This window comes from Cricetulus griseus, chromosome 8 (genome assembly GCF_003668045.3).
Source record: "Cricetulus griseus strain 17A/GY chromosome 8, alternate assembly CriGri-PICRH-1.0, whole genome shotgun sequence".
In the NCBI taxonomy this organism is placed as follows: Eukaryota; Metazoa; Chordata; class Mammalia; order Rodentia; family Cricetidae; genus Cricetulus; species Cricetulus griseus.
The window spans coordinates 55,303,955-55,316,679 of record NC_048601.1 but is presented as its reverse complement, the minus strand read 5'-3'; the positions used below and the strand labels follow the sequence as shown (position 1 = coordinate 55,316,679).

Sequence of the window (12,725 nt, the reverse complement as noted above, 5' to 3'; positions counted from 1 at the left end):
TCTTATAGCAGAACTCAAAGTGGGCCACACCTGAGGATCCAACTAACAGCAGACCACAACTTTAGTAGGCATTTATGGACTTCCCTCCTCATCATTGTTCCTAGACATAGCCTTAATAACTCCTTACATGGAATTAGGTCTTGTAAGTAATTTGGAGATTATTTAAAGATATATGGGAGGGTATCCTGTGGTGATACGTTGTTTATGAGCTAATAAAGCCTGCCTGGAAATCAGAATGCAAAGCTAGCCTCAGCCATGGAAACTGGGCAGTGGTGGCACACACCTTTAATTCCAAGACTCAATACAGAGGCAGATGGATCTCTGTGAGTTCAAGGCCACCCTGGGCTACAAGAGAGTGAATCAGTCTAAAAGAGAAACAGAGCTCAGGCCTTTAATCCCGGCTCTAGAGAGACTCTAAGGAGCCCAGTGCAGTCTCAGGAGCAGTCTGAGATGTGGTGAGGAGCAGTGCAGCAGAGCTCTCTGTTGGCTTGGCTGCTTTGCTTCTCTGGGTTTTTATTATTCATGTTTCAGTATCCTTACATTCTATGTAGACATGACAACTCAAAAATCATTTTTATTATAAAATTTATTTCTAATTTCAAATTTCATTATTTTCTTATTCTATGAGTGTTTTGCCTGCATGTATGTCTATATACCTCACATATGCCTGGTGTCCAAAGAGGCCAAAAGAGAGTATCTGATTCCCCAAGACGGAATTCAGGTGGTTGTGAATACCACAGTGCATGTGGAGATTCAAACCTGGGTCCTTTGGAAAAGAGCCAATGCTCTTAAACATTTCACCATCGCACCAGCCCATACTGAACTTCAATTTACTCTGTAGGTGAAGGTGGCCTTAAACTTCTGATCCTCCTGCCTACAGCTGCCGAGTGCTGGGATGACAGGCAAGCACCAACACACTCAGTTTTATGTTGTGCTGGGGAATGAATCCAGGATTATATGCTATGTTGTGGACAATTAACATGTGTTACATGATTTAAGCATTGGAACATTTGTTTAATGAAGCAAAGATGTGTTGTATTCTCTCTTGTTTGTTTGTTTGTTTGTTTTTTGGTTTTTTGAGACAGGGTTTCTCTGTGGCTTTGGAGGCTGTCCTGGAACTAGCTCTTGTAGCCCAGGCAGGTCTCAAACTCAGAGATCCGCCTGCCTCTGCCTCCCGAATGTGTGTTGTATTCTTTTATGCTGCATTTGCTTAACTCTGTGAAGCTGTGTTACTTTGCTTATCCAAAACACCTGATTGGTCTAATTAAGAGCTGAATGGCCAACAGCAAGGCAGGAGGGAGAAATAAGCCAAGCTGGCAGGGGGAGAGAATAAAAAGAAGATTAGAGGAAGATCAAGGAACTAGAGAAGGGGAGAACAAAGAAGGTGCCAGCCATGGAGTGAAGCAAGAATACAGAAGAAAAGGAATAAGACCAGAGGCTTTGTGTGTGTGATTTATTTATGAGCTGGGTAGCGGCCCCCCAAAAGAGTAAAAACATCTAAAATGCAAGTACCTGACCATTTCAACTCCATAATACTGAAGGCCTGGACACAATATAAAAGTTGTATCTGGGTGAGGAAATATCTTGGACCAATTCTGAGTAGACACCAAGGGAAGCTAGCTACCTATGCTTCCTTGGCTCCACAGTGCTGGGGAGAGAACCCAGGGCCTCATGTGTCATAGCAAGCATTCTATCTTGCAATTACTCTAGCTCTATGCTTTTGGGTTTGTTTTATCCTTATTCTGTCTTTGGGGGGAGCCCATGGAGGCCAGAGGAGAAAGAACCCATGCTTTCAGTACCAAGAGTTCTAAATCTGAAAACAACCTACATGACTATGCCTTTTGGACTGTGGTGCTATGACTAGTTGGCAACCTCATGCTCCTTCCTTGGCTTCCATGGCCACACTTTTCTTGGCTCCTCTTTGATCTTTTGAGAGTGGGTATCATTATGTCATTCATGTACATTTTTTATTTATCCTTCCTGGGAAGTTGGTATTTCTGAATCCCTGAATTGGCGCAATGTCAGTTCTGGGAAATTCTTGTCAAATTTCATCTTTAATCTCTTATTTCTCCTGAAACTGATTAAAGGTGAGTCTGTGCTGGAAATACATACAGCTCAATGGGAGAGTGCTTGCTGGGCATGTATAGCCCTATAACAAAATAAAAACAGCAGGTGGATGTGCCCTCACAAAGCCAGTTTCCTTTGTTGTAGTTCCTTTCGGCTATGTCCAATCTACTGTTAAATTGAAATTTTCAAAGTTATACAAGTTCTACTAAGTTTTTTTTCTCCTTAAATCTATATTGCCTATTTGTCTGCTTCTCTGCAGATGTAAGAGTATTTTCTCTTTCAAATGAAAATCAGTGTACAGGGCTGTGGTCAGAGCTCTGTGGTCAAACACCTTCTTATCAAGCAGGAGGCTCTGTAGGCTCAGTCCCTAACACTGCCCAGCCCCCAAAGTGGGGAGTTCTAACATGTTAACCAGGTGTGATAGTTCATGCCCACACTTCTCGCCCTTGGGAAAACAAAAGAAAAAGACTTCCAGGAATTTAAGTACAGCCTGTGCTTAAATGAATCAATCGTCCTGGATGACCTTGAACTAGCTGGGGTTGTAGGCCTGTGAAACCAGACCCGGCTCCTTTTAAAATATAAAATGCACCCTCTAAGACCAAGGAGGTCATCATTGTTTTTTTTTTTTTTTTTTTTTTTTTTTTTTTTTTTGTGATGCCTTCTTTCCTTATTTATCTTTTACTACAAGCGGAGAAATATATGGAGCTTACTCCAGACTCTGCCCCAGAAGCTGCCGTCTAAACCCACCCTCTCCTGGACTCTTCTGCCCTGTGGGTCTCCAACTGTGGCCCTTCTGATGGGATGCATTGCAGCAGTGAGCGTGGCTGGGATCTCAATTGTCAACCCTGTGACCCACAGAACCATGGTGCAGTTCCTGCATTTTAGCTAGCACCCATTCCCTCCCTGCTCCGCTGCTGTGGAGAGCACCAGCCCCCCTGCCCTTCCTGCCAGCCACCCATTTTCTGAGAGCTCTGGGGTTGCCATTTGGTTTCCTGGAGTTTGTTCCTTTTGTTCTTCCAAGACAGGGTCTCACTAAGTAGCTCTGGATGTCTTTTACTCTGTAGACCAGGGTGGCCTCATAGAGATCCACAGAACTCAAAGAGATCCTCTTGCCTCTGCTTCCAGAGTGCTGGGATGAAGGACACAAGCCACCATGCCTAGCCAGTGTCAGGTTCTTTCTGAAACCTTGCCCAACCTCTGCAGCTTACTATGCTTCTACAGTTTAACAGTGTCTTTCATCTATTTTGATGTTGTTTCTTTACTTTTAGAAGTTGTAAATTTTCCATATCCTCATTTTTTATAGTAGTTTTTTTCCATTCTGGTTTCTATTCCCATTTTTTTAAAAATGACAGTCATTGTGAAGATTTTTTGTGGCATATGATTTCCTCATATGGCCAGGAGCTATCTTCTCACTCCAATTTTTTTGTTTATCTGTTTGTTTTCAAGACTGGTTTCTCTAATTAACAGCCCTAGCTCTTCTAGACCATGCTGGCCTTGATCTCGGAGATCCGCCTGCCTCTGCCTCCTGAGTGCTGGGATTAAAGGCGTGCACCACCACCGCCATGCTTTCTTTCTCCAATTTTAAGTGTCCCACAAACTAATCTTGGTTTTTGTCAAGAATGACACAAGTTTCTGTTAAATTCTTCAAGATAGACTCCTGTTCTTTGAAGAGTATAAACTTAAGATTCTACACATATGAATCTGGGTCTGGGAAGGAAAACCTTTAATTCCAGCTCATGGGGAGGCTGAGACAAGAGATCTGCAAGTTCAAGGTCAGTGCCTGGGCAGCAGCTACATGATACCTTGTCTCAAGACACTAGTTTAAAAAGGTCTGCAGACACAGCCCAACAGCAGAGCATTTGTCTAGCACTTAACAGAAATCCTAGGTTTAATTTCAAGTTCCCCATTCCCCAAACATACACCAAAAGCAACCACCACACATGTGGGCAGGTAGACAATGGGGGAATGCACTGGGACACCTTTGGCCTGTCTCCCTGTCCTGCTTTACATTCTTTCTGGGCCCTGGACTTGTGGTGTGGATTGTCTGCTTCTCAGCTTCAGCTTCCCACATGGGCAATAACTTACATCCCCTGCCGTTTTAGAGCTGAAATTTATAAATCACCCATCTGTTGAGGGATAATTCTTTTGTAAACTGTGAATATATCTCTATCTAACCTACCCCACCTAAGTAACCTTCTGAATGGTTTAATAAAGAGCTGAACAGCCAATAGCTAAGCAGGAGAGGATAGGCATGACTAGCAGAGAGAGATAGGAACTCTGGGAGGAATCTGAGATGAGAGGGATTCCCCAGGAGACTTGGAGGAAGTTGGACATACAGTATAGAGAAGTAATGAGCCATGTGGCACAATTTTAGTTGGGAACAATGGTAATCTAAGGCCAAGCTTTCATAATTAATTAAGTCAGCTACACCCATCCCATGGCAGGAGCCTCTGATCTGATTCACAGTTTCACTTTCTTCTTTTTTTCTATAATCTGGAAATTATCTTTTCTCAAATTTGGTTTTTTAAACTTTCACTCAGATATTTTGAAAACCTCTAGCTGTGTATGTGTGGGTGGCTTGGGAAGGCTGACTTCCATTACCTCCACTCTAAACTGTAAGCCAATAAAGAGTTCCTGACTTTGTGCTAGTTGTGGTAGCAGCAGCCCACAGTGCCAGCACTAAGGAGGCAGAGGCAGGGAGACCAGACAGTCCCAGCCATCATCTTCTGCTACAGTTTCAAGCCAGCCTGAACTCATATAAGATCCTGTTGTTCCCCAAAGCTCTTAAAAGGCTAAATGAAACACTATATCTACCAAAGAAAAGAAAGAGGGGCTGGAGAGATGGTTCAGCAGTTAAGAGCACTGGCTGCTTTTCCAGAAGACCCAGGTTCAATTCCCAGCACCTGCATGGCAACCTGTCTATAATTCCAATTCCAGAAGATCCAACACCCTCAAACATACATATATGCAGGCAAAACATTAATGCACATTGAAAATATATAATAAAAATTTTAAAGAAAATGGGGTTATAAATATGAGAGCCTGAATTCTGATCCTTATCACACACATAAAAGCCAGACATACATGGGGAACTTCTATTATAATACCAGCACTACTACAGGGAGATAAAAGATAGAGACAGAGGCAGGAACTCCTATAAGCTCAGAGAAAGCTACTCTGGCATATGTAGTGGGAAAATAAGAACAAAGACCCTGATTCAAAACAAGGTAGAAGCTGGATGTCATAGTGCACACCTTTAATCTTGCACTTAGGAAGCAAACACAGGTGACTATTTCTGAGTTCAAGGCCAGCCTGTTATATAAAGCCAGAGCTACCAAGTGAGATCCTGCTAAAAATAAAATAAAGAGGGAGGGGTAGAAGACAAAGATCAACACCGGAAGTTGTTGTCTAAGCTGCACACTCATGCCTTGGTACACATGCACCTGCATTCACACACATCAAAAAGTTAAAATACGGGGTGACAGCCCTCGGCTTTAATTTAAAACTCAAAGATCTAATGTGAAAGATTAATCTTCTCTTGTCTCTTTAGTTTGATGCTGCTATACCAACTACCTGAGTGGTCATTATGGACCAGAAGACAAAATAAAAAAATATTGGGATTCTTTTTCTAGACATGTTTATGCACAAAAACATGTACATACTACATAAAACACCTCAACAACACAAAGAGTACAGCCCACATGAAGATTTTTTAAAAGTGTTTTTCATTGGAACCACTAATACACTTGGGGTATTAAGCTAAGCAGACACATGAAAACACTAGACTGGCTTAACAGAACTCAATCTTATAAAAAAGGGTTTATTGCAGCTGGAGAGATGCTAGCTGCTCTTCCAGAGGTCCTGAGTTCCATTTCCAGCAACCACATGGTAGCTCACAACCATCTATGAGATCTGGTGCCGTCTGCCTGGCATACATCCAGGCAGAACAGTGTACACATAATAAATAAAACTTTAAAGGATTTATTTATGTGTTTGCCTGCACTGGTGCAGCAGGTTGCATGCCTGGTGCCTGGGGAGCAGAAAAGGGTAACAGATCCCTTAGAACTACCGTTATAAACCCTGGTGCTGGCCCCTGAACTGGGTCCTCTGCATCACTGCGCCATCTCTCCAGTCCCAAAGGCTATAAATAGAAGAGGCAACAAACAAACAAACAAACGAAAGCCACCTTAATATTTTCTGTGTAAGAAGTTAGGAAACACACAAAGATTTCTGACCTAAAGCACTAGACAAAGACACTAATAAGAGATAAGTGGCATGGTGGCTCAAGACTTTAATTCCAGCAGAGTCAAGTGCATCTTTCTGAGTTCACAGCCAGCCTAGTGTACAGTGTGAGTCCAAGGAAAGTCAGGGCTACATAGACAGACCCTACAACCACCAATCTCAAAAAAGAAAGAAATATGAAAACATTTTGGAAAACAGTAGGGATCCGTAGGTTGCTAAATTTAGGAAAAACAAAAACAAAACGCCAGCAAAACCAGACAACAAATAGCGGTGGCACACGCCTTTAATCCCAGTACTTGGGAGGCAGAGCCAGGTGATCTCTGTGAGTATGAGACCAGCTTGGTCTACAAGAGCTAGTTCCAGGACAGCCTTCAAAGCCACAGAGAAACCTGTCTTCAAAAACAAAAACGAAAGCAAAACAAACAACAAATAAACTTAACTAAAATAAACTTTATAAAAATTCCTAGTTGTCATGCAATATAAAATTCAAAGTTAGGGTTGGGGTCTAGCTTAGTGGTAGGAACATGTGCACTCAACATGCATGAGGCCCTGGATTCTATTCCTACCATGCCCCACTCAAGTTTAAAGTGGTTGCCTTTTATTTTATCTAACAATTCTATGAATACAATGGTAGGTTTGAGAAACAGGGTTTAAACACGTTGCTGGGAATAATAATTCTGTATACTGTGTAAACTACGCTGGTTGGTTTTATTCAGAAAAGAAGCTGACTGGGCAATAGCTGGACAGGATAAAGTAAGTGGGAAAACTAGACTAAAGACACTGGGGAGGAGGTCATAGTCAGAGGAGTCACCATGGAGACACAAAGAAGAACAGGAGGTACAAGATGAAAGAGGTAACACCACGTGGAAAAATGTAGGTTAATATAAATGGGTTAATTTAAGTTGTAAGAGCTAGTTAGTAATAAGCCTGAGCTATCGGCCAAGCAATTATAATTAATATTGAGTCTCCATGTCAGTTATTTGGGAACTGGTGGGTGGGAAACAAAAGTCTGCCTACAACAGGGACATGTTAAAATAATTTAGATTCAGTAAGCTGGACCTGCAAGAGGGCTCAGCAGGTAGTGTTTTTGGGTTTTTGGGCAGTCTCCAGAACACACATAAAGATAGAAAGAACCAGCTCCACAAAGTTGTCCTCTGACACACACACACACATAAGTAATACATTTTTAAAAAGATTCAGTAAGCTAACTAGTCAGGCTAGCAGCTCTGCAGTGGCTTACCTGCATGGTGACAAGTCTGTCGTCAACCATCACCTCCTTGGTCAGAAAGTCTGCTCCTATTGTGGCTTTGTATTGGTTACTAAACTTCTTATTCACATACTGGTTCATGAGGGATGTCTTTCCAACACTGAAATTGGAGAAAACCACAAGTCTAAGTCAAATTAGGGACTAAAACTAACTTGTGCTTTCAATTTAAAAAGCCACCTCTCTGGGCTAGAGATACCTGAGTTGGTAAAGTGTGTACCTGACACACACAAGGCCCTGCAAAACAAAACATTTTATCAAAGCAACCTACCTGTCACAACTGCAAACAGATGCCTTTCTCTCAGCCAAGGGGAGCACCAACAATCACCCTACCATCATATACTAGAAGGTTTGTGTTTTCCTAGGATAGTGCAGGGGGAGAGGCTGGCAGGATGGCTCAGTAGGTGTGGGGGTTTGAATGAGAAAGGCCCCCAAAGGCTCATATATTTGAATACTTGGTCTCTTGTTGGAGGATGTGTCACTGTGGATGGGCTTTAAGGATTCAAGATACCTCTATAATCTGCCTAGCAGCCGTGAATTTAAGACTAAAGAATTCAAGACTAAGTTCCTAGCTACTGCTCCAGTCCAGGCCAGCCTGCTGCCAATGCTCGCCACCATGATGGTCATGGACTCACCCTCTGAACTGTAAGCCCCCAAAATAAAACTCTTTCTTCTGTAAGTTGCCTTTGTCATTGTGTCTCATCACAACAATAGAAAAGTAACTAAAACATCAGGTAAAGGCACTGCCAAGTCCAGGATTCAGAGTGTGAGTGTGTGTGTGTGTGTGTGTGTGTGTGTGTGTGTGTGTGTGTGTGTGTGTGTGTGCAAATTATACTCTGACCTCCACGAGTACACCAGGACATGTGCAATCCACACACATATACAGACACAAAATGAACACCCCATACATATACAAAATAAATGTAATAAAAACAAACACAGGCAGAGCCCCTTTGTTTCTAGCACAGCAGAACAAAACAAAAACACAAAACCAGAAACCACAGTATAGGTGTCCATCACATATGGAACTGGGTTTATAAATTTCAGTACAGGCAGCTCAGATGGCAGAACGGAGTATTAATTTTTTTCCCTTCCAGAAGGCAGGCAAATATATACTCCCCCAAAATTTTCTCTAATAAGATCACTCTGCCATTGCAAAACCATCATTGTAATCTCAGGTGTTTAGTGTGTTACTAAGTTTGACCAAGTAATACCAGGAAGAAGTCACTGACTTCAGTTGATACACAGCAGAAAACATTAGTACACAGCCAGAAAAGAATGTTCCTCCAAGCCAGGTGGAGCAGCACATGCCTGGAATCCAGTGCCTGAGAGACTGAGGTAACAGGACTGGAAGCTTGAGGTCAGACTGGGCTGCATAGTGAGTTCAAGAGCAAGCTGAAACACTTTGTTGTTGTTGTTGTTTCAAAATTAAAGCCCAAGCAAAGCACAACAAAACAGAGCTCATGAGACGGCTCAGCAGATAAGGGTACCTGCTGGCAAGCTCGATGACCTAAATTCAATCCCAGGACTCCAGTGGTGAAAGGAAAAACAACTATTGCACATTATCTTCTGACCTCTATACACACATGTACACACAATAGTAATAATAAATAAAATAAATAGTAAAATAATAAAAATAAATAATAAATAAAATTAAAAAAACAAAACAAAACAAAACTCAAAGAACGTTCCTCCCAAGGAATTTTTCACCAAGAAAACTTACCAACTTAGTGTTTGGTTAGATACAGGTAGGGTTAAGGTAATGCAAAACTTTAGCTCTAAAGACAGAGCTAAAACATTTTTTGTCCATGGCTTTCCACAAAGTAAAAATCATATTCAGAGTACCTGGACGTACACACAGTCCAAGACAGCAGTGCTTGGCTGGGTGTAGCACAATGGCTGACCACTGACTTCATGTGTGAGGCCATGGGTTCCCTCCCTGGTACTGCAGCATAATAGAACTCACAGAGGAGAAGTGAGATCTGTAATGGATCAAAGTCCTGAGACTATGTTCAGTTAAGTCTGGGCAGCACAAATGTAAGGACAGTATCATTTCTGACACCCTAGGCAGGAGACACTCCACCCCACTGGTATACAGTTGCAGAATCAAGGGTTCCTCAAGCAATTCAAATAGGCCAAATGAGACAGAAAACTCCCCAACTTTTAAGGAAAGGAAGGAGCTTTGGAATAGAGGGGAACATCTGCTTTTTATATGTTCTTATTGTCTTCTTTTTCAGAGATAGAGTCTATGCTGCCCAGGCTGGCTCAACCTTTCAGGCTTAAGTGACCTTCCCATCTTAGCCTTCCAAGTAGCTCTTGTGACAGGCATGTGCCACAGTGCCAACTTACTATTTTTACACACAAACACTCAGTGAAGTAAGGTTGTCGTGAGTCACATAAGAAACCAAAGTCAGTCGGGCATTGGTGGCGCAGCCTTTAACCCCAGCACTCGGGAGGCAGAGGCAGGCGGATCTCTGTGAGTTTGACGTCAGCCTGGTCTCCAGAGCGAGTGCCAGGAAAGGCTCCAAAGCTACACAGAGAAACCCTGTCTCGAACCCCCCCCCCCAAAAAAAACCAAAACAAAAGAAAAAAAAAAAGAAACCAAAGTCTGGCTGGGCATTGGTGGCGAACACCTTTAATTCCAGCACTCGGGAGACAGAGGCAGGTGGGGAGACAGAGGCAGGTGGATCTCTGTGAGTTCGAGGCCAGCCTGGTCTCCAGAGGGAGTGCCAGGATAGGCTCCTAAGCTATACAGAGAAACCCTGTCTCTAAAAAACAAACAACAACAACCAAAACAACAACAACAACAAAAAAAAAACAGAGAAACCAAGTCTGAAAACTGAAATAAAAAACTGGGAGGCAGAGGCACACAGATGTCTTTGAGTTTGAGGCCAGCCTAGTCTACACAATGAGTTCCAGGATACCCAAGGCTATAGGATAAGACCCTGTTTCAACTCCCCACCACCACCCCTCAAAAAAAGGAAAAAAAATAAAAAGCCCACTAGACAATCTTAATAGACATTGAAGCATTCATTACTTGGTGAGTGGACAATTTAGGAACAAAATCCAGTCTTCTGGCCCTGGCTTGATGGAGGAAGGCATAGGCAAGGTGTTAACAACAAGAAACCATGAGATCAGCACTGCCTAGTCTGGCCAGATGACATAGAAGGGGATCCATAACAATGACTATCATTCATTGGATTCAGACTTCCCACTCCCACCTCCCAAACAAAACCCAAACCCAAACATGTTAAAGGAGACAGTGATACAGCTGTAGTAGAGTGCATACTTAACATGTTGAAGGCCCTGGGTTATGTTCCCAGGAAAACACAAGTCCACACACCCATGCTAAAAACCAAAGAACAAAAATACACACCAAAGGAACATTTAAATTTCTTCTATTATCCCAACAGTAAGACTACAGGACAGGCCCAGAGGAGAGTAGAACTGTCAGTCATGGCAACAGTGAAGAAGAAACTTGAAACCCATCTGTGAGCTCAAATTCGTGAGAAACACTTACCCAGAATCTCCCAGGATGATGACCTTCAGCAACACTTTCTTCCTAGAGGTCATCCTTTAAGCTGTAGGAAGGAGGAGAAAAGCACAGGTGAGCTGAGGAAAACACCAAAGAGGACATTATCTCCTGAATTACCACTCTACCCAGCCAGGAAAAGAGCCTCAGCCTTCACTCAGATTGCCCCTGGGTCCTGATAAAGAGAATCAGCATCCTTAGCAGAACAGTGAACCCTTGAGCTAGCCTAGACAGCAGGGCAGGAGCTGCAAAGGTGAAGCTGTTGCCCCCCTCTCCCCAATGCTGGATCCATTCCTGGCATCGGCAGTTGGGATTAATGCTCTAAACAGAGTCAAAAGTTCACACGTGAAGATTTGCCGCACTGCTTAAGCACTACTTTCTCAGCAAAGGAACCACTTTACTTACAGAACGCAGTACAGCAGGCAAAGAAAGAAGCAGGAGGCCACAGTGCCAGGGCCGGTTGCGGGACATCTGCTTTTTCAATGGGTGACAGTGCACCCCAGAGCACACAGTAACAGGAGATGCTGTACTGACTGGCCCATAGGGAAGTGGAATCCTATGCCTTTCTAAGTGTCTGTTTTCCAGTGTTTCTGGCTATAGGGACAGTGTGGAAATGGGAGTGGTATCCCATGAACTAATGAAAAGCTATTTGCTGTGACAAAAACGGAGAACCCTTTGAATGATTTATTCTGGATCACAGTTTTAAGGGAATCAGGGCAGCTGCCAGGACTGTGGGTCCACAGTGAGGTAGAAAACCATGGTAGGGAGGTCATGGAGTGAAAATGGTGACCTCATGACACCCAAGAAGCATACAGTAAGAAACCCTGTACCACTAGGCTTCCTCCTTGCCCTTTATTCCAACACACTCACCCCCCCACACCAGCAAGGTATGGGATGCTATCACCCACATTCAAAGACTGTCTCCCTACTTAATTGTCTCTGGGGTCAGTGAGATGGCTCAGCAGGTAAAGGGACTTGCCTCCAGGCCTAATGACCAGAGTTCAATCCCCAGTCCTACAGATTGGAAAGAGAGATCCATCTCCTCAAAGTTGTCCCCTGACTTCCACATGTATGCTGGGACATGCCTACACATATGCACACAATAAAATAAATGTAATAATGCCATCACAGACACACCCAAAGACAAGCCTTATAAATCTCCCAAGTACCTCTCAATCAAATATAGTTGGAAATTAGGATCAACCATCAGCCAGGCAGTGGTGGCACACCCCTTTAAACCTAGCACTTGGGAGACAGAGGCAGGCAGATCTCTGTGATTGGAGGCCAGCCTGGTCTATAGAAGGAGTTCCAGGACAGTCAAGGATACACAGAAAAAAGCTGTCTTAAAAAGCAAAACAAAACAAAAGATCAACCATCGGAGAAGGTCTGGCTATTCTCACTACCCAAACCCCATGCTCATGGATTGGGCTATGAAGACAGCACCTCTCAAGCTCAATTGCATTAGTTAGAAAACACCAGCCAGTACTGGGTACAGGCTGCATAAGAGACCTGAATCCTCAGAGACTGTTTCCTTTAGCCTCCTGTCATACCCTAAACCATTATATATGGAGCCATATCCCCCCACCCCGTTCCCCCAGGGACTGTCTTGACTTAACAAGG

General features: G+C 43.2%; 1 protein-coding gene across 1 annotated transcript in view; it reads right to left on the bottom strand.

Annotated features, from left to right (window-relative positions):
• Positions 1 to 12,725, bottom strand: part of Rab7a (RAB7A, member RAS oncogene family) — a 57,675-nt gene that overhangs the window by 7,987 nt on the left and 36,963 nt on the right. The window contains exons 2-3 of the mRNA XM_027428691.2: positions 11,094 to 11,154; positions 7,550 to 7,676 (exon numbers count right to left, since the gene is read on the bottom strand). Of these exons, the coding sequence (XP_027284492.1) occupies positions 7,550 to 7,676; positions 11,094 to 11,146 (180 nt within the window). The 5' untranslated portion in view covers positions 11,147 to 11,154. The remainder of the gene's footprint in view (positions 1 to 7,549; positions 7,677 to 11,093; positions 11,155 to 12,725) is intronic.